The sequence below is a fragment of the Chinchilla lanigera genome, unplaced genomic scaffold (assembly GCF_000276665.1).
Source record: "Chinchilla lanigera isolate Chin_1 unplaced genomic scaffold, ChiLan1.0 scaffold00083, whole genome shotgun sequence".
NCBI classification, from domain to species: Eukaryota; Metazoa; Chordata; class Mammalia; order Rodentia; family Chinchillidae; genus Chinchilla; species Chinchilla lanigera.
This window is the reverse complement of record NW_004955484.1, coordinates 3,884,187-3,906,850: the sequence shown is the minus strand read 5'-3', so window position 1 is coordinate 3,906,850 and position 22,664 is coordinate 3,884,187. Positions and strand designations below refer to the sequence as shown.

The 22,664-nt window shown below is 39.5% G+C and overlaps 1 protein-coding gene across 4 annotated transcripts in view; it reads left to right on the top strand.

Annotated features, from left to right (window-relative positions):
* Positions 1 to 22,664, top strand: part of Hydin (HYDIN, axonemal central pair apparatus protein) — a 380,912-nt gene that overhangs the window by 41,957 nt on the left and 316,291 nt on the right. For all 4 annotated transcript variants that reach the window (XM_013503972.1, XM_013503969.1, XM_013503970.1 and 1 more), the window contains exons 2-5: positions 545 to 702; positions 2,707 to 2,832; positions 6,093 to 6,212; positions 9,711 to 9,845. In XM_013503972.1, the coding sequence (XP_013359426.1) occupies positions 568 to 702; positions 2,707 to 2,832; positions 6,093 to 6,212; positions 9,711 to 9,845 (516 nt within the window). In that variant the 5' untranslated portion in view covers positions 545 to 567. The remainder of the gene's footprint in view (positions 1 to 544; positions 703 to 2,706; positions 2,833 to 6,092; positions 6,213 to 9,710; positions 9,846 to 22,664) is intronic.

Here is a 22,664-nt window from a genome sequence, read left to right as displayed (position 1 = left end):
GGAACCGAACTCACGACCTTGTGCTTGCCAGGCAGGCGCTTTTGCCACTGAGCTAAATCCCCAGCCCTGCCTTGTGTTTATTCTTGTTGAAAGGTTCATAGTCAGGAGATAAAACTTTCAAGTACACAGATAAGTGTACTTAAAGTAGAAAACTAGTTTATTTACCTGGAATGTTTGCTTATCTCTTTTTTTATGAGCAAGTCTCAACAGTGTTTTTTTTTTTTATTTTAAAGAGAATTTTAAACAATATCTCTTTGGGAAGGTAAAAGTGGCAAAATGTGGAGTAGTTTGCATTTCCATGTCTTCCTGAGCTTAGTCTAGAGTCCCTTAGTTGCCCTACAATGGATTTAGACTTTGGGATTAGGATACATCTAGACTAGTCGCATGGAATAAAATCCCTGATTAATATATTTGTTCAAACCATTTGATATATTTCTGAATATCAGTATTTTCTAAACCTTCCCGTATTTGGAAAAGCTTTAAAAAAATTGTGACTGGTATTCAAAAAGCAACTGTATTTTTAAAAAATGTTTTTCACTCTTAGGTATGCAAACAAAATAACTAAAAATGGCAAGTAGAAGACTTGAGGAGTCCATGGGGGCTGTTCAGATGGGGTTAGTCAAAATGCTCGAAGGATTCCAAAGCAAAGTTTCACCACCCATGAGTCCAAAGATGGTCACAGAAGAGGAAGTAAACCAAATGGTAATGTATCAGGAATTTCTACCTAGAATACTTGATGTAGCCTCTTCAAGACAATGACACTTGCTTCTTGCCATCTTAAGAATATTAATCAGAATTAGTGACTAACTAAGATCAAGTTATTTAGAATACTAGCTTTCTGTACATCATAAGTACCTTTCAAAGCCTGCAATGTTTTAAAATTGCATACATATTTCAAAAGTTTGATGTGCTTAAATTAATTTGTCAGAGTAAGACTGTATGTCTTAGTCCTAAAACTGGTTGGCTTGTAAAGAAAAGAGGTTTATTTTAGCTCATGGTTCTGGAGCCTGGGAAGCCTAAAATTGGGTGGCTACATGGGTGGTGCTTCATATCGCTTACATGGAACTGGGTCATAGCTCTGTAAAAACAAACTAGTAAGATTTTCTAAATAGTAGTTAGAACAATGTGAAACTATCCTTCATGTATTTCAGAAACAGTGAAATACCAGAATTTCAAGAGATTCACCTAATTTATTACCTGTACATTAGCAAGAGTTATTTTATTTTATGTTTGTAGAGTACAGAGAACAAAAGTAATAACTAAATCGTACCTAGGAAAACTACATAAGTTTTCTGTCTTTAAAAAATATTTACAGCTTTAATGATTTATAACCATTTATTGAGAACTGAATTATGAGCTCCATGGTATAGGAAATATTAATAAAAATTATGGTACTGAGCATAGTATTCACTAAATTTTAAAAGCTAATTTCATGTAGCATTCCAGCTAGGAAAATAAAATCAATCATTCTCTTTTGTGGTAACTGTTGGCACATTATTTATAGACACCCCTGACTGTTGGCTTTTAGGGCTTCATTATTTTAATTTAAATCACAATGGAGATGATACCTCTTAACACTATTGTTTTAATCTGTTTTCCAAACAAAAGAATTTAAAAACAAAGTTGAAACCTATATTAGACATGTGTCTTCATTTAAATAGACTCAAACACAGAAATAAAATTTGTAGAAAAAAAGCACTCTTAAAGAGCACTGACTTTAACCCAAGGCAAAATAAATTAGCTAAATTACATACCTTGAACTTTTTATTTTATCTATTTGGAACCAGGAATCAAACAAACTGAGGACTTCACACTTGCCAGGCAGGTGCCATGCTACTGAGCTGTATCCCTGGCACATACTCTGAACTTTCAAAAAATTCTTAGGATTACTTAAGTTACTGCCAGGGATCATATCTGCTTGCATATAAAGTGGGAACAATATGAATATTCTAGAACAATGGCAACTAAATACAGTGATAATGATGTCTGGTTAACTAATGCTTTGATAGGTTAGTTTCATTTAAATAATAGGTTATATTTTCCCTTCAACATTAGAAATTATTAAAGCATTTTGTGTTCTTAGGTGTGTGAATGTGATTGGCTGCTAAAGCTGATGATTAGCTTAAAGCTCTTTCTAATGTCTAAATGTGCTCTTGCAGTTTCTAAAAATTCAAACTCATTTCTAAGTAGTGTAATCATACTTCCAAGATCCTTTACATCTTACAAGATTTCCCTTTATTGTGATTTAATGTGATAGTTAAATACCCAAAGTTTTGCTTGCATGTTGTAGCTTCAGTTAAGGAACACAAGTTTTTCCAACTCGTACCTCTCAAGCCCACAACTGATTTTGCAAACTTAAAGTATTATGCTCAGATACCACTTCTGAGCATAAATGCTAAGCTCTTTGAGTGTGTACCTATGCACTTGCTTAACTTTTTCTCTAGAGTTCCTTTGTGTGCTTCCTTCACAATTACAAGGGAAGGACAGCCACATGTCATTTTAAATTACTGAGCAAAGAACTCAAAAGTGCACAGGGACTTCTCTTATATAATTTATTTATTTTCAATATTTTATAAGGGAACTTAGTGGCATTCCAGAATTATCCTGAAAGCTACAATCACAAATTATTCATTACTGGCACTTTTGAATGCATTTTTTCCATGTAACTGCTTATGAATCTTTGGCTTTTGCTGTTTTCAATTCTAGCTGACACCCTCAGAGTTCCTGAAGGAAATGTCCCTCACTACACAGCAGAGACTGGCAAAGACACATTTCATGTGCCGACCACAGATCATAGAGCTCTTAGATATGGAGGAAACAACCCATCAAAAGGTAGAGACCAGAATAATATTCCAGGATATTCCAGAATAATAACTAATAATGGCTATCATTACCTAATCCTTCACTGGGTTTGCTTTACATCCTCCTTTTCTAGGTCTGTTATCTTGATAGCTGTGTTTTGGTGTGGTAAAAATAATAAACAGAAAGTATTTAAAACCACCTTTGAGCAGTCACACTTCTTTTTTAGCTACTTCTGGATGTGATTTGACACTGCTGTTTATAGGTTAGGACTAATTCCAAGAATTATATTAGCCAAGTCCAGTTGATTTATCCTCTTAGCATAACAAGAAATCCCTCCTCACCTGACTTGTCCACCAGGAAGGAAGGAAGCAGAGTTGTTTATTAAAGTGGGCACTTGTTGTCTATTTTGGCTCACTTTCAAGAACAAATGTGTTTCTTTAGTCTAAAAAAATCAGCTATTTAACATGTTTCTGTATTCAAGAATGAACCATATGTTCTAGGCTTTGGAAGCATATTGTAATAGAAGGTCTTGTTTCCTACTCTTTAAATTAATTTCTTGAATTATATACTTCATTTTCCTGCACGAATTATGACAGGAACCTCCATCAGTTGGTCTGCTAGAGATTACTCCCGTTCTAAAAGATTCTGCAGCTGCTCCTGAGAGGCACACGACAAATGAGGCCCCAGAGTTCCTTTGCTCTCCCTGCTATACCACTGCCTCCCCTTGCCTAGGATCTGCATAAAATTCTTGGTCCTAAGCATTGCTAGTCTTAATTATTAATTAAAACTTAACCATTCTCCACATCTAAGCGGGAAAGAGCATAGCCTTTCTTATTGTATAATTGAACAGCAAGTACTGTAAATTCTGCCTTCATAAATGGATCTTTGATCACACCACTTCTCACCACTTCCTCCACCACTGTTTCAGTTCAGGTCACCACCATGTAGACCACGGAACAGCCTCCCTGTGTCCATCACAACCCTCCATTGTCAGTTCTCCACAGAGCACCGAGAGCGATTATAAATACACAAATTGGCAAAAAAAATGCAATTGGAATATGTTACTTCCATGTTTAAAACTACCCAGTGACTTCTTATTACTCTCATAAAAATTCTAAATTCAGAGCCCTGGAGTCTAAGGTCCTGTGTCCTCCGGTCCTGCCTCCCATGTGATGTTCTTTTCCCTTAACTGCACTTCCCTCTTGCTGCAGTTCCAAACTGTGTGGCCAGATGCCTTAAGCTTCACACATGAACTTACAAGGCATCATGAGATATTTTAAATTTTCAAGGGAAAGGCTAATGCTCCAAACCTACTGGATACCACACAAACTACTAGCTTGAAGTAACTTGTAGTGCTGACTTTAGATCGTGGTGTATTCCGTTGAACATATAATACTTTACAAAGCTGCCTTCCCGGTGGTTGTCTTGCTGAAAAGCAAGTACAGTTCCTTATGAAAACCGAAGGAGAGCAGGAAATAAAAGGGCTATGTCCTTTTTGGTTCTGTTGTGCAGTACCCAGCTGTGCACACATCTCAGTAGTAAGTTATCATTGTTGTTGCTGTTGTTGTTTATTTACTTTAGAAATTGTTGACAACAGCTTGAAAGTTTATCTTTCTGAAACTGTCTCGATTTGGATGTCGTTCTTGAAGGGCATTTTCCAGAGCAGACAACAGTATGTCTGAAGAGTTTTATTTTTTTCTTTTCTGGATTTAAAAAATATTCTCCTGCTTCTGACTTATGGTAATTATGCTGAGTAGTCAACATACTTTTTTTGTCCTTGGAAGTTAAATATTCTCTTTTTTCCTCTTTAGCTTCTTTTGCATATTTTTTGGCCTTTGTTTTCAGTGGATTTATAATTAGATACCTACGTATGGATCTTTTTAAAATCCTGCTTGAGTTTTCAAGGCCTCCTGAATCTGTATTCTTGGAACTTCATCAGTTACAGAAAATGCTCTGTAATTATTTTATCAATATAGCTTTTACTTTACTCTGTCTTTCTTGGACTCTAAGTACACCCATGTTGGGTTTTTCACTATATTGCCTATATATTTACCTTCTCTTCTGTATTTTCTATCATTTTAATCATTCTTCCTAGCTGTACATATTCTTCTAATCTTTATCCCAGTTCAGTAACTCTTGCTTCGTCTGTGGCTAATTTGCTATATTAAGCATGTACATTGAATTCTTAATTTCAGTTGTTGTAATTTTGAGTTGTAAGATTTACACTAGATTCTTTTTATTATATCTATTTCTCTGCCAAAAATCTCAACCTTGCTTTTTATTTTTCTGTGTAGGGTAAGCATGAATCATACCACTGTTACAACTGTCTAGTTTCTGCTGGTTTTCATTTATGGCATGCTATTTCCTTATATTTCTGGTCATTTTGTAATTTGCATTTTTTGTAGTTGAGGTACATTTTTGGAAGTTGTAAAATATCATAACTGGAAGATTGCAGAAATGATTTGAGTGCTGTAATCATGTTCTCTGCTTCCTGAAAGGTCATGTTTGTTTTTGCCAGACCAGTACGAGCACCAGCAAACTGGAATCACCTCCTTCATTCATGCTCAAGGCCTGAGAGACCATACTTATTCAATGGTGTACCCCTTCATGGGTCAAAAAGGACTTTCATTCATTTAGGGTCTCTAATTTAAGAAGCCTTGAAATTCAAATCCCCATCTCCCCATATTTGCTGTGTGCTCAGAAATGCTGCATACATCTCAGCTGCCTACTGTAATGCACAGAAGGAAAAAAAGTAGCTCAATTTTCAATTTTTCTATTCACTTTCTACCCTCATTTATCTGTTTCCTCCTGGTGCATGATCAGTAATTTTTTTTTCACTATCTTGTTAACTCTCTAGTGCTTCTAAGGAGGCATTTGTGAGGTTCTTTGTTTGGTCTTTGTTTTTGTAGTGTTAGGGATCAAATTTAGGACCTCGTGCATGCTAGCCAAGTGCTCTACCACTAAGCCACACCTCCAGGCCCAGATACTGGTTTATACAACTTTCCTGATTATTCTCATAGGGGAATAGGTTCAAATGACTTCATTCATCACTAGTGGAAGAGGAACTCCAAGGATGGTGTTCATATTCGCTTATTTCCTTTTTAACTGAGGGCCAAAAATGTGCCCTTTTTTGGTGTTGAATAAGTTGACCACAATAACCTCACTAAATATAGTTGCTAATGTTTATATTAGTTACCCCTGTTTTGGGTGTTTCCCTTGTTCTAGTTTTATAGGTATATCTTCCCCAACCACTGTATGATGGTATAAATAATTTACTCTTTCATTTGCAGTTTCCAAGAGTTGACTTGGATCAGGCATTATTTCAGCCCTTTCCATCAGAAATCATATTCCAGAACTATACTCCTTGTGAAGTCTATGAAGTTCCACTGGTTTTGAGGAACAATGACAAAGTATGTTATCTGGGGTTCATAAACTTTTCCAGGACATATGAGAAGAGGTTAAGTAAACTGGGGATACTGCAGGATCTTAGATAAGTTCTTTAATTTGAAAGACTTAGTATGAAAAATGCCTCTCAGCTGTAAGCTTTAGGAAGACAAGGTTGCTTTGTTGTTATTACTGTATGTTCAGTCCCAGTGCAGAGCTTAGAAAATACTGAGCTCCCAACATGAGCACTAACTTCTTGTTGATAAGGGGTTGATTGGACAAATGGTATGGAGTTCCCATTGCTTACTGGTTCAGCTATGTTCATTCTGCATTACAAATACCATTTTCCCAACTTGATGTATAAACTCTACTCATGAACTGCAAATATTAAGCATTTATATCTGTATCCTGCAGTACATTTATATTCTGTGAGTTATACTTCTAAAAATTTTCTTTCTCATGTAAAAAATTAAAATCTCTTCCCTGTTTTCTGCCTTTTCCCACCTATATCAAAAAGCCTTCCGATTTTGTCTACAGATAATTTTTAAAGGTTTCCTTCACTGTCTGTACTTTTTTCTTTGTGATTGCAACTGAGGATTTCTTCTCCATGCCTTTTTCTTCAGAGATAAATTGGAGTTTATAGAAGAAGAAGTATTAAGTACCTAGGATTTCCTTGACATCTGACAATAATGAAAGAAAGAATAATGCAGAAGTTCTGCATAAAGCCCTGTCAATTGTGAAAAGTAATCAGATATGGAGGGAAGGCAGATGAAGACACTAAATACTGGATGTAAAGACAAATAGGAATAGTGATAAGAGTCTAAGAATGTGGAGACCATAGGAGAAGAGCTGGAGAAAAAAAAAGAGAAAATGAGTCAATGCAGGAATCCAAAGCAAGTGAGAAGACTCACAGTTATATTCAGTACAGTAGCTCATTAAAGAATCCAGTGATGCTTTTCAGAGATCAATAGGGCAATTTAGTGACAGCAGAGTCAGGCTGGAGAAAATGGTATATTTAGTTTTTTGCTGCAATATTGTTAGCAAGAAGAGCTCATGGGACAGAGACTACAAGGGTATGGAAGGAGATGAAAACGAATCCAAGGTACTCGTGGTTATGTCCCTAGACCTTAAGAAGCGGTCCTTACACATTAAGACTTTTCACGTAGGGCCGCCAATCGAGTCATTTCTCACTTCAAATTCTCTTTTCCCTTTATTACTTTTTTATTCTTTTGCAGACATTTTTAGGTTTTAAAGACAGAATAGAGCTCATCCAAAGGGTTCTTTGGTCAATACTCCCTATCCCTTAACAGGAAATGATTATCAGTGAGGGCATATAAGCGAGTCAAGGGTAGGAGCGTGTGCAAGTTTTGTCTGCCACAGGGCATTCCAGTCTCACTGATAACCCAGCACCACTTGGTAAGATGCAGCCAGAGTGTGAGGCTAGTGGAAAGAAAGAGGGACCCATTCCAGGGAAAGTCCAGCTGCCAAAAAGCAAACAGCTTTCTCCAGGATAAGCACTTTTTTTCAAGTGAGTCATACTGGGACCTTGAAACAAGTGGTTGATGGAAGCCTGCTTCCCTATTCCTTAGTTCATGGGCTCACAGGAAGTATGGAAGATATTCGGTGAACAAAGAAAGGTCCACCTTTCACCCCTTCTTTGCTTCCTCATTGACATGGAGTACAAAACAAAACCTGTTTCCCATTCTTTCTTTGTCTCATGTGCACACACATTGAGTGAGAGTAAGCCATGAAGACTATAAGCCATAATGTGATTCTACCCTGTTACAATTATGGGCTCCCAGACTCTAGATTACTGGAGTTAGCCGGAGACCTTGAGAGAGTCATCTCACTTATCCAAGCACTAAAGACTGTCTTACTTTTCTCATTGCTGAGACAAAGTACCCAACACCCAAAGTTAAAGGAGGAAAAGTTTATTTAGCTGACAGTTTGCAGAGGTTTCGGTCCGTAATTGGCTGGCTCCAAAGCAGGGCGGCACAGAGAAACAGTTCACGGCAGACAGAAGGCAGAAAGCAGCAAGTGACAAGCAACAAGGAGCAGATTCTTTCTGTTCCTTTATATTATATCCAGGCTACCTGCCCTTAGCACTCACACCCAGGGTGGAACACCCTTAATCTTACCCGGAACTATGCCAAACCAATGAATGGACAAATTTAGTAACCACACATCCATAATCCCAGTATCACACACACTAGATTCAGTCACCTCTGAAAAGCCCCACATACTACCTCATGAGGCTTTGGGGGGACATCTAGACACACGCCATAACAGAAACAGTAGTAAGACCAATTCCAATATTGTTTTGAATATTAAATGAGGTAATAAATGTGTTTGGCTGAGTGCTTGTCACACAGTAAACACTAAACCAATATGATTATTATTATTATTGTTGATGTTGCTGTTGATTCCCTTTCTGGTTTATCAATGGTAATTATGCCCTTATGAAATATCCTTTCAGGAAGGTTACCTTGTGTCATACAGGGTATGACATAAAATAAGTGCTGCTGCACATTCCTCTTCCCAGCGAATTCAATCTGGTCCTGTCAGATCGGCAGGCACCTCGTCCTTCTCTTCTCACTCCCTGGTCTCAAACTCTGAGTTCTTTCTGCATTTCTTCTTCCTTTTCCCAACCTGGGTTATAGCTTTGAGAGGTAGTGGGTGTCCTTTTCTCATTTTTCAGTTGAGTCCTTAGGTCATCCTTTAACTAGTTAACGTAGTCACAGTTAACTTTCTTCTGCCTTTTTGAGTCATTAAAAAAAGAGTCCTCCCCCAATTTTGTATTTGTAGAACTTTTAGCCCTGGCCACCCCCATTCTCTTTATGATTACATTTCTTCAATGCATAGCCTGGGCAAGGGAGAGGGAACAGAGGATAACGCCTGAGATGACACTGAAGTTGCCCGAGGCTGGCTTGGGAGACATGATCTTGTTTATGTTCCTTCTTCCTTGTGGTGTGTACTTGGGCGAGGCTGATCTTTCGAGGAGGCAGGTAGAGTTAGATATTGACTTGCCCCCAGCTGTCTTGCTTTCCATGGGAGTCAAGATGAAGCTCCAATGGTAAGGGTGGAGCGGCCCACATGTCCTGTGTATCACTTAGAAGGAGGACAGTAAGTGTGATCCTTTCTCCCAGGGCAATTCTCAAATGTTTGGAAATCCAGCTTAACTCCACTATGTGGGTGAGGCTTTGGCTGATTAAGCAGTTAGCTTATGAAGACTGTCACATTTAAATAACAAAATGAGCAAAGGCTTGCAATAATAATAAAATCCACAATATAGCAATGCTAATGACACTTAAAGTTAAACTCTGTGGAGGGGTTTGTGTGAGGCACTGGGATGAAGGTAAACACTGTCATCTCTCTTTACAGTTGAGGAAACTGAAGTTCAACCCTGACCAGGCTCACATGTCTAGGAAGTAGTCCATGGAGATTTTAGTCTATGTTTAACTCTAAAACGTGTGCCTTTTACTTCCGCTTTTTCACATGTCCATCGTCCTGTATTTTTCCTACAGGTTCCAAGAATGGTGAAAATTGTTGAGGAAAGTTCACCTTACTTTAAAGTGATCAGCCCCAAAGACACTGGCTACAAAGTAGCTCCAGGGGTGCCATCTGTTTTCCGAGTCCTCTTCACTCCAGAGGAGAACAAGGTAGTAGCAGCACTGGCAAGAAATTGATTAAATACATGTCACTAGCAGTTTGCCACTCAATTTTACACGCCTTTTCAGCTATCCGTGGTGGTGTTAGTGCTGGTGTCATTAGTGGTATTGGGAGTTGTGGTGCTGGCTTATATTGGTGGTAATAGTGTTTGGTGTTGGTGGATGATGGTGGTGGTAATATTTTTGTCAATGATGATAGTTGTATTAGCGTGGTTTTCCTACTGTAATGAAATACCTGAGGGTGGGTAGTTATAAACAAAAGGTTTATTTAGTTCACAGTTTTGGATCCTGAAACACCAAACAGCATAGCTGCCCCTCTGGCAGTCCTCCCTCCCTCTTAGCTGAGTGAGTTACCTTATGGTGGATGGCATCATGGTGAGAGCACATGGAAAAGCTAGAGATGGAATAATGAGATGGAAATTAGAGTTTGGGGAAGGACCAACCAGGAACAACCTCCTGTGATGTTCCACTTCTGACAGGCCCACCACCTCTCAACATCACTGCACTTAAGACCAAGTTCTAGTACATAAACTCTTGGGGGACAAAAACATACCCAAACCATGGCATAGAAGTTGGTGTTGGTGGTGCACCTGGTGTCACTGTTGATGATGGCAATGGTGGGAGGAGGGATAAGGGTGGGTTAGAGGAGGCGGTAGACCACTGGCAATGAGAAAAAAATTATCCAGCAGTGCTGAGGGCATATATGAGCTGTTAGTAGTCAGGGTGTAAGGAAAACTAATGTGCCGGACATGTCCCCCACCCTACTGCCTAACCCATCATGTTTGTATTTGAGTATGTAACTCATAGGACACCAAAAAGGAAAAAAAGCATAGTACAGAGACAGTGAGCTGAGACAAAGGATAAAGATCATGGCTTTTTAGAAGTTTGGGACTCTAGCTGGTTACACTTTCCTCCCCAGATTTTAACTTCTTTGGGAAAGAGACCCAAAACCCAAATTTTGATCACAGTGTCAGCGTTATTCATTGCAAAGACTGTGGCCAGGACCTGAAGCCTAGGTGGGGTTTTCTGCTCCCCAGTGTCTGGTGGATAATTGGTCCTTGGTAAGGAGCAAGCCTGCCCTATGGTCTCACCCAATATGACTGGGGAAGCTAGAGCTGGGAGCAGAGCTCCCAGAGAGCTGCCTGGTTTGCTTACCCCTGTCTGCACACAGGCAGACTGGAAAGGACCTGCATTCTACAGGAGGATTTTCCCTCAGCATCACCCACACCTGCAGGAAGTCAAGCCCATTTTCAGACTCTCTGGATCGTAGAAACTGTACTTCTTTCTAGGAGGGAAGGGGCAAATAAGTGGGACTGAGGGTAGAAGCTTCCTCCTCAGCCCTACTCTGAGGCAGCAGAAGAGTTAGCAAGTCTTTTCTGTGAGCCTAAGTGGGGGCCCATCGGCAGGAGGAAAGGGGTTTATCAGCGTGACTGAGTAACGAGGATGGAAAACAAGACTTAGATAGGTGGAACAAAGTGTCAGGCTGTATATAATAACAAGCGAGTTCATCTGGATGGTGCCATCTTGGTCAGAATCAGTGGGGAACAGAGGAGTCAAAACTAGCTCTCAGCCCCAACTTCGCCACTTGCAATACCTACCAGCAGTCTTATTACTCATAGGATTGTTACTACTTTTCTGGAGAGGGAGGGTGGAGAGTTGCATGCAGTTTGCCAAGGATGTCTTCACTATAGTGAGCAGTTAAACATGCCATTACAATAATCTTGCTGTTATTTTGCCTCTTTGTATTGTTAGTATTTATTTCGTGGGTTATGTAACTGTCATTTTGTTTGGGGTACTAGTGAAACAAATAAAAAATTAGATAACTCCAGATGTGGGTTTTTTGTTATACATTGCCGAATTCCTCATATTTTTCTTGGAAGTTCCTATCTATAAGCTATCTATGAAAAGAACAGTGCCTTGGTTTCATCTGGGTGTCAGCTTCCTACCCTGACATTTCCTTGGGAAACGTAAGGCTTTGTATGGCTGGCTTGAAGTACAAATCATGCTGGATTTGAGGAGTTGGTATTCCTTAACTTTTTTCCTACGCTGGAGAAAATATGCCTTCTGTTGGATAAGTGACGTTCCACCTGCAGGTAGTCTGGCTGAGAAAGGGGCACATGGGACTTTCTGAGGAGATGGCTTGTTCTGTATTGTGATAAGCAAATGGATTACGTGATGATTTCATTTGCCAAACCTGTACATTTACTATTTGTACTTTCCAATATGGCTACAAAATTTATCTTAAAAACTGTATAATAGTGGACAAGGGAGTGAGTAGAGATATAGGTGAAACCAAAATAACAAACAGAATGTTAGTAACTATTGAATTGGGTGGTAGGTACATCGGGGTTTGTTATACTATTTTGGTTTTTTTCATGTACGTTTAAAAATTTCCATAATCAGAATCTAAAGAAAAGAGAGATTTTACTACTGCTTGTAATGCTTCCTATACCAAAATACTAGTTGAAATGTCTGGTAGGTATATTGGCATTGACTTTATAACCACTGAAGATTAATATGCTTTGTTATATTTTGCAGCTGCCTGTAGTATTCCTACCTATCATATATTCCCACTTATCATTTTACTTATCTAATATCACATGTCTATTGGGAAAGTCCTAATTTAAAAACTTAGCTAAGTTAATTGTTGTTATCCTGTTATTTCTTTTAAATATTTAAAAGTTACCAGAGGCTGGGGATTTAGCTCAGCGGCAAAGCGCCTGCCTGGCAAGCACAAGGTCGTGAGTTCGGTTCCCGGTACCGGAGAAAAACCAAAACCAAAAAAAAAAAAAAAAAAGTTACCAAAGATTATGTGTGTGCATAAGAAGACAGTGAGACTAATAGTTACCTATGAGAAATTTCACTATCCAATTTTAGATACATTAAGAGTTTGTGCAGGACGTGGACTCTACGCTATAATACAGTTTCCCGAAGTGATTTTTCTAAAGGCAGAGTCGTTTTCTCCTTTTGCTGGCCAGCTCAGGCTGATGCTGTGTATTCAGCACCTCCACTTGCCCTCACCCGTTGGAAAGCAGTAGGAAAGCTGACAGGGCCGAGCACAGAATGACCGGCTAGGGTTAGGCGTGCTGACTTCTGTGCTACTCCCAGAAAGCAGCCGAGGAGGAACCAGAGCCAGATTTATTTTAGGAAAAAGTCAATCATTTCACCAAGTGTCACAGTTCCTTCAGTTGGCCAGATTGATGGCCTCAGTGCCTACGTATTCATCCCTCCTTATCCCCTGCTGATCTGAGTGCTCCGTTCTCATTTACCCTCCTCACATCTGGAGGGTGAGATATGTAAATTGCAGCATGCCACAGTTAATAAGCCAGTGCCCTTTCAGTCGGGTCTTCAGCACCCATGTATATTAGCCCTTCGAAGATGATAATGCAGTTTATAGTTTTTTCCTCTGCCATCTATTAATCTAGCTTCCTAGGGATGGAACTTGTTAAGAATGTCAAAAACCCAGATAGCAGCTGCGGCAAATTCACTTTGGCTTTCCTTATCTATCCTCATTCAGAATTTTTTTAAACCATAGGATATATTAGTAATCTAATAATCCTTGTGTGTAGATCATGCACGATTGAAATATAATAGTCAGTGTCATCATAAAATAACCCTATAAAATTCTGAAGCCTGGTATTTTTCTTGATCTCATAAATTTGCATCTTTAGTATTAAAATGGTCTAAAAAATATTAAGCCTTTCTCAGAAAGCACAATTGAGTATTTCCTTGCACTTAAAAAATTTCTGTTTGTAATAGTGAGTTTGTGGGGATATAGCAGCAATGTCTGAAGAAAATACTTTATGTAGTGATGCAAATTTCTTACTCAGCTGTGTTTTGAGAAAATATCTGATTTTTTTTCCTGATCTGTTGCTATGAAATTCTAAAACCATGTTAACAGTTGATGTTTTCTACGTGTACAATGATAATAAATTACATTGCCAGCATTTTGAATCAAAGTGTAGATATCATAACAATTTCCACAATCCATAAATTTTTTTTTGAGACAAGGTCTCACTGTGTAGTTCAGGCTGGCCTTGAATTCACTATGTCCCTCAGGCTGGCCTCAAACTCACGGCAATCTTCCTGCCTCGGCCTCCTGAATGCTGGGATTACAGGTGTGTGCCACCACACCTGACTCACAATCAGTAATTTTCATTTGCAAAAATAATGGTAGAGGTTTTATTTTCTTCCTCCTTGGAATTATCCCTCTCCATCCTGTCTGGGTACCCCTATAGCCCTAGAGCTTAGCACAGTACCCAACACACGGAAAGTGTACAGTAAATATTTGTTGAGTGAGATAAGTAAACAAAAGTTAATCTCAGAATTTAAAGAACTTTTGTGAACTTCATGATGGCCTACAGATGACAAAAACAAGAGCATATAAAAAGGGCTTATATACTGTTTGCATCCTGAATATATTAGATGTTAATTCACTTTCTTTTCACTTCAACTGGGAGAAAGATGCCTTGTTCATTCTAAGAAGGATGTTTTTCTCCGCTTTTTCATATTCTCACTGAATCCCATCACCAGTTTTTTAGATTTCTAGACATGATAAATATATTTGCTAGGCTAATGAGGACTTTAGGAATTCTCTTTATGAAGAGTTCTTGGTAGCATACTGCCCAAATAATGATACTAATGATATTAATGATTCATGACATTAAATGATATTAAAATTGAAAAATAGTCTTTAACTCACTCTGGGAATTCTGTGAGCTAGGATCCAATTCTTTCAGGTCCAATTGTGTGAGCTAGTGTCAAGTGGAGAACATAACAAGCTTTCACCTTCCTGGAACTTGTGTTTCACAATGAACAGACAAACAGATATGTAATTTAATGTCAAGTATCAACATAAGCAAGGCTAAACAAATAATGAAGACTCTTTTCTTCAGTAGGAATATGAAGAGAAACTGTTTGGGTGACATTTGGTTAGAAAACTAACTTAAGCCATATGAATATCTGAGGGAAATGCTTTCTGGGAGAGGAAACAGCAGTGCAAAGGCCCTGTGGCAGAAAAATGCTTGGCAGTAGACCGAGGGAAGTACCAAAAGGCAGTGAGACTGGAGCAAAGAAAGCAACTAGAAAAATGGCTGGAGGTGAGGTTGAGATCATGAATGACCTCAGAAGTCATGAAAGTAGACAGAAGGTGTCCATCAAGTATTTAAAATATATTTATAATGGAAACTTTCAAACATTTGCAAAAGTTGACTGTCATCGCCCAGCTTTTCAAATTATTAGTGCACGATCCATCTGGCTTTATCTATCTTGCCCCTTGCCCCAGTGGGGTTTAAATACATACATCATGTTATGTCAACTCTAAATGCTTCATTTTTTGTCTCTGAAGAGCAAGGATCTTCTAAAGTTTAACATAACCACAATACCATTAGCACATCAAGAAATTACCAAAGTTCCCTAATATCATCCAATACTCAGTCACCGTTCAGGTCTCCCCAGTTCTGGGGAGACCTAGTTGTTTTTTAAGTTGGTTTGCTTAAACTGGCATGCAAGCAAGGCTGGATGAGTGGTCCCATGGCTGTTCCAAATGTCTCCATCCACTGCGGCCTGTAAACAGACAGTGAGACCTAAAGCCTTGATTAGATTCACACATTTTTTGCGGGGGAGGGGATCCTTCCTAGGTGCTGTGGTACTTCTGATTGCATCACATCAAAAGGCACAAAACGTCTACTGTATTTTGTTTTTATAAGGAACCTATGAAAATCATTATCTAGATCACTGCGGTTTAACTTCCTAATCCTATGATTGATTTGCAGCTACTGATCGGAATTCTTCTAAAAACAATAGCAAAACTTCCCCACATCAACCTCTTAGTGAGGTACAGTTCATACAGAATGGACAAATACTCAGTCCTTTCCCTTTATCCACACTGGTGGGTTTGTTTAGCAATGCCACAATTTGCCTTACATTTTACAGTCATTCTGGCTGCAGAGTAGAGATTAGACTGAGGGAGGTGAAGGGCTCACAACTATTTGTCTGTCCTTGACATCTGTTTTTTATTTCCTCTCTGTCCAGAGAATCACAAATTTTAAGTTATTTTTAGCTGACAAAACCTATGTGTTTATGGCATATACTATTTTGATATATGTGTAGACATAGAATGGCTAATTCAACCTATTTAACAAATCTATTCCCTTACATATTTATTTTATTTCTGGTGAGAACATTTGAAATATACATTTTTAGCAGTTTGCATGTACTATATTAGTCAAGTTTTTGTTGCCAATAACAAAACACCCTAGACCAGGTAAGTTATGAAGAAACAAGGTTTATTTTGGCTCACAGTTCTGGTCCAATGTGAGAACTGCATCTGGTGATGGCCTCCTTGCTGGCAGAATCCCCTGGCAGTGCAAAGCATCACACAACTAGAGACTGGGTATATATATGTGTGTTATGCATATCTTCTGGTCTCTCTCTCTCTCTCTGTCTCTCTCTCTCTGCTTACAAAACACTAGCAATGTGATCCTAGGGCTCTACTCTTATGACCTTATCTAACCCTGGCCATTTCCCTAAGGCCCCACTTCTAAACATCATAAAAGGATTAAGTTTCAACCTTCTTAATATCTCAGAATGGGAATTAAATTCCAATACATGAACCCTGGCACAGACACACTCAAACCGTATGGAAACCATAGGAAGTACTACATGATACGTAGCTACTAACTCTCATCACTGGGTTATACCATAGGTCTCCAGAACTTGCACCTCCTGTATGATTGAAATTTGACCAACATCCCCCTATCCCAACAACCTCAGCCTTTGATAGCCCTATTTTACTCTGCTTCTGTGTGTTTGATTGTTTTTAATATTCTGCATATCAATGAGATCATACGGCATTTGGTTTTCTGGGCATGGTTTATTTACTTAAAATAATGTCCTCCAGGTTCATCTATGTTGTCACAAACAACAGAATTGTCTTCATTTTTAAGGTTACAGAGTGTTCCATTGTGTATCTCCACCACACTGTCTTTAACCATGCAGCCATTGTTGTATACTTAGGTTGGTTCCACGTCTTGGCTACTGTGACTAGTGCTGCAGTGAATGTGAGAGTTCAGATTTCTTACCAATATATGTTTCATTTCCTTTGGGCTCAGACCCAGATGTGGAATCACTGGATCTTATGGTAGTTCTGTTTTTAATTTTCTGAGGAACCTCCATACTGTCTTCCATAATGGCTGTACTAGTTTACATTCCCACCAACAGCGTGTAAGGGAGAACAAATTTTGGTTGAGCTCACTGCTGCCTAAAATAAGAGATTATTACACTTCCCAGCCTGCCTTGAAGCTGTGTGTGTCTTGCTGTTCGCTGATGAGATATAAGCAGAAGGACTTCTGAAATTCTACTTAAAGAGAGTTGGCATGGCGCAAAATGCTCTGCTTTGTCTCTCTGCCATGCTCCTCTGGCCTCCAGCTCGGTTGTGAGAGAGAGTCGCATCCTTGGTATCACCTGCCCCATGAGGTGACACTGAGGATGGAGCTGTGTGCTAGAAGGAGAAAGCAGGAACTTAGGAGTTTGGATCTGTGGCGATACTCGTGAGCCTAGCTGGCCCTCCTGACTCCGGATTTTCTTCTGTGAGGGAAATAAACTTCTGTCTATTCTAAGCCACTTTCACTTTGCTCTTTTTCTTGTCGCATGTAACTGAACTGGACCCTGCTGAATATGGGGGAAGAGGCTTTGCAACAGCTTAGGAAAGAGACAAGGAGGGTGGGACTAGGGGGTGACGGCGAAGGAGGAGCCAGCGGGCTGTCAGAATTGGCTGGTGAAGGGTGTAAGAAAGAAAGGAATCTGGTTTGACTCCTAAGATTTTGGTCAGCAGCAGGAAAGGCATGAGTGGGGTGGGGGTTAGGAATAAGATGGGAATGTGGTATTAATCGTTGGATTTGGCAGAGTCATTTAGTAACCTTGGTGTGAAGTGTTTCTAAGGAATTCTGGGCCCAGAAGTCTGACTGGGGGTTAAAGAATGAATGAAAATGAAGAGGTGGCAAGCCCTGGTATAAATAACATCTGCGAGGAGTTTTGCTACAAAAGGTAATTGGAAAGATGGGAAGAAGCAGAATTTGGATGCTGAGGTCAAGGTTAGGGTTTTTTTTTTAAATAATTAAGGTGAGATTGGTCAGGCATGGATATAAACCGATATGTGAATGTTCAGTAAAGAGAGAAAATTAGTGATTCAGGAAAAACCTAGAGTCACTGAGAAGGCTTGATATCTAGCACATTCTAGAAGGGTTAGTCTTAGAAGCAGTAAAGGTTTAAGGGTACCTTAGCAAAAAACAAAACAAACAAACAAAAAAAAAACTGAAGAGGAAATTGTTCTAAGTGGATGATTTATACATAAATCATGAAGTAAACATTTTAATTGTATACTAAGCACAAAATAGTACAGATAAGTTTGGAAATCTCAGCTCTCTTTTACAGCCAAAGGTCAGAAGTCATTCTCTTTACAGAGTGAAAAATGTAGATACCTCTAGAAAGGACCCGAACTAAATCACATGAAGAGCCATAGTAGTAAGGAAAAAGCCCAAAATAACTGCTCAATCTTGTTTTTAAACTGACTGGGATTTCAGAACTAATTCTCCCTTTGGAGGGGTGAATTTCAGATTGAGGAGATACCATATAATAAGTACTTTTAACTGTCTAGGGAGTTTAGAACATTTTCCCGGGATACTGAGTATGAAATTACTAATCAGAATTTCTTGTCCTAATCAGACCTGGCTTTGCTTTGCTGCCATTTCTCCATCAACTTTAGGAGCAGAGAAAAAACAGAGAGAAGATGTAAGAGTTTAACCACACTGGCCTTGCCCTTGATCACACAGAGTCATTTATTGCAGTAGAAGACATCACTTCCCTTTGCAGAGATTGTAAAGGGAAGAATTATTGCCATGTTTGTATTCTACCACAGGACTAATATAAAATCAAGATTCATTCTTTTCACTTTTTGGAAGGTCACGCCTGCCATTTTCATTGTCTGAGGCTGTCTTTTCTTTCTTTCTATCTTTCTTTCTTTCTTTCTCTCTTTCTTTCTTTCTGCTTGGAGGGTGGGCATGTCACAAGGAAGACAAAAAAAAAAAAAAAAAACACCAAAAACTAGCTTGGAAGTTTCATCTCGAAAGCATTGTTACATAGGATAACATTTTAAGAGGCAGAGTTAATTCATGGTTAAGTCTCTCATAGTAGAAGGGAAAGAGCTCAAAATAAATATTTTGGCCTTTAATGGTGACCTGATTGCTCTGGATCTGGGTGCAGTGAAAGGGAGTCTATCAACTGAAGTAATTGCTTAGCTTCAGGCAGATAGAGACTCCCGAGCCATCACATCTGAATTAATTCTAAGCCAGCAGAGCAATATATAACGGTATATTACATAATCTAAACTAGTCCTGTTAAAGGCATAACTTCAGAGATCAGAATGTGTTTTCAAGTAATTGTTTAAAGAGCTTTCTTCACATTATTTTATGGATATACAAAGTGACCGTGAAAAAGTATGTAATTCTGATCAAATTTCAAACTGTCCTCATTTAGGAACTTGGAAAGATTTGAAAATATCCCTCTTAATATTTCAATCAACCTCTCAAACCATTTCCAGCTGTCTTAAATTCTTTATACAACACAGCAGCGGAGGATATGTGGAGATAAAATAAAATAAGACAAAACCCTTCAGAATCTTCTCTAACCCTGGACTCAGCAGCACCATTTGCTTTTTCCTCTCTCAAAGCCTCAATTAATAATAAATTTCCACACATGCCAGCTGCTTTCCCAACAAAACCTTTGCTGGCTGTGTTTGATCACCTAAGAAAAAATGAAAGTAGTGCTTATCTCTTTAGGATTTTTGTTGTAATCAGATAGACTGATGTGTTGTTGAATTCTATGGTGTTTTCTAAGATCAAATATCTTCGTGTAATGTACACTTCCTTATGTCTCAATAAAATAATCTCTGAGCCTGGCATTGCCAGCTGGAAACCAGAATCAATTGCAAAGCAAAGAGTCCAACAACCCAATTCTAATAAATGCCGTGAGTACCGCTCGTTAATTTTTATTACTTGCTCCTACCTTAGGTTTTTATGGCAATTCGCCTAGCCAGGAACGCTCTGTTCCTGGAGCTCCCCTGGCTGGCTCCTGCCTGTCAGGTCCCCATCCAAAGGTCACCTCCTCAGAGAGGCCACCTTGGTGGTGCTAACCTACAGCAGCCCCTTCCCGTACCTTAACCAGACCTTACTTTTTTCAAAGCCCTTGTCACTTTCTGGACTTACCTTGTCCTATTATTATAATCATTTCTGTATTATTATTATCCTAATAAAAATGAGCACACAATGAGTTTTTCCTATATGCTGTACACAAAGCACTGTATTTAATACAAAATTTTAAGCATGGAAACTAACATTTATTGAATGTTTGCTACTCGCCAAACACTAAGCAAAGCACTTTGCCACACCAGTCCCAGCTGGTGTCATCTCCTGCCTGGACCCTGCAGTGGCTGCCTAACTGGCTGACCTCCCTTTTCCCATTAGCGTCTCCTCGTGTTACACTGCCATAGAGCAGCCAGCATTTTTCTGAAACATAAATCAGGTTATATTCTTATTAGCTTTTGGCATCATGAATGTTTTCAGCCATCCTTGGGTCTTCCCTCCGGCTCCCAAGATGCTCTGTGACACCCTCACCAGCACCTGTCAGCTGGGTGTCGAACCACTGTCCTTCCTCTGCTCCCCTGTGGTCATCCTGGTGGCTTCACCTCTCACTCCCTGGGATCTCTGCTGAAATGTCACCTCCTCAGGGAGATTATACCCACAGAGGCAAATAAGGAGGAAAGGCAGAGATGCGGCCAGAGAAAGGACAGGGGGCAGGCAGGGGCTCTTGTATTTCAGCTCTCAGCCAGGAGACTTTGGGCACAGGTGCAACCTGGGGTGACCGGATCTTAGCTGGATCCCTCTGGCTCTTGGATGGAAAGTGGTTTTGGAGGGAGCAGGCACTGTTGAAAAGTCCCATTATCTGAGAAAAGATTCCAGTGCCTATGTCCAGGACGGCGGGTGGGAATGTAGGAAGAAGTGATTGAAGCCTGGCTATCTTTTGAAGGTAGATTCAACAGGATTATACTAGGAAACAGAGCGATTCAGGATGCCTTACTCTAGGACTTTAAATCCAGGCCACTGGAAGGAGGGAGATGACAGTACCAAGGCCTGGGTGGGATTCAGATGGAGAGACTGCCGGGACTAGGACCTCAGCTTTGTGGAGCTTTGTGGGTACTAGAAAGAGGATCCTCCACTGGCTTTATACAGTTGGGAACAGAAGAGTGGACTGGATTTCAGCGCCCCTTCCAACCCACAGCCTGGACATCTTTATGTACAATTTCAGGCAGTGCCATTAATTAGGGACTTTGGATTGGGGTATAATATGTTTAGATTTTTGAGGTGCTCTCTGGGTAGCTGGGTAATGCATGGTGAGTGTGGGGACTGCAGAGTGAACTGCAGGTGTAAAGGCCATGTTTCAGAGTCCGCTGGCTATTTCATCTTTACATTTATTTATATAGTGCATTGCATATTGTATGTCCCTTACTTGTTCATTGACTTTTCCATTCTCATGTAGAGGGAAAAGGATTATGACAGGTCTGTTTCCTGACCAGTTGTACTCCAGAGCACTGGAAGAATAAACTAATTGGGAATACTACTGCTTCCTACTGTTCTGTGGTTTCCTAAACTGAGTGCATGGCAGGTCCATATGTTAAATCTGTACATCAAATGTTCCCATTCCTACCCTATGCTCAAAGGCCAAAGGGTTTTTATTTATTTTAATGTTTTTTCTGTATGTGTTTTATTTATTTATTTATTTATTTAGATACTGGGAAATGAACTCGTGACCTCAGGCTTGCCCGGCAAGTGCTTATGCCACTGAGCTATATCCCCAGCCCTCCGAAGGGTTTCTAAAACAAAATCCTCTAGGCTAGAAAGAGAGCTCAGTGATAGAACACTTGTCTAGCATGCAGGAAGCCCTAGGTTGTGGACTTTAACCCTGGTACCAAAACCCAGTACTCAAAATAAAAACAAAACAAAACAGAAAACCCTCCACCACTGAATACTATTTAAAACATGATTACTGAAAGGAGATTTAAGTTCAAAATGACACTCCATTTATTAAGATTACCTTGCAGCTAAAACACACCAACCTGAAGAGAGAACTGAAAATGAAGAATAATAAACTCAGGTTAGAGAATATCTTCCTTTTGTGGTGACTTCTGAGCTTCTGGCCAATTCTATTTTTTTTTGTTGTTTGTTTGTTTGTTTTCCCAGTACCAGGAATCAAACTCACAACCTTGCGCTTGCCAGGCAGGCGCTGTGCCGCTGACCTAAATCACCAGCCCCTTCTGGCCAATTCTTGAGGTGACTATTAGCATTTTCCTCTTACAGTTCTTGCTTATTGCTAAGGATTCACTTTTAACTTTTGCTTTGCCATGTTGCTGGTGAGCATTCTACTTCTATCTAATGAGAAGACATAAAGAGCAACTTAATTCAGCATTTCTGTTGCATTTAGAGTCAAGAATGGAAAAGATAGATGTCAAAGGCCTAAGCATTTTTATTTGAAATGGTTAGTAATGCCTTGTACAAGAGAAGAGTTTCAGATGAGACTATGTATCAGTTAGCTACTGCTGCATAACAATAGAACACCCCAAAACTTAGTAGCTAAATAATAAGCATTTATGATTGCTCATAAGACTATGGGTCAATGGGGTGGTTTCCTCTGGCCTTGACTGGTCCTGCTCTGGTGTTGAGGCAATGGCTCTGCTCATCTTGGCTGGGCACCCTCACA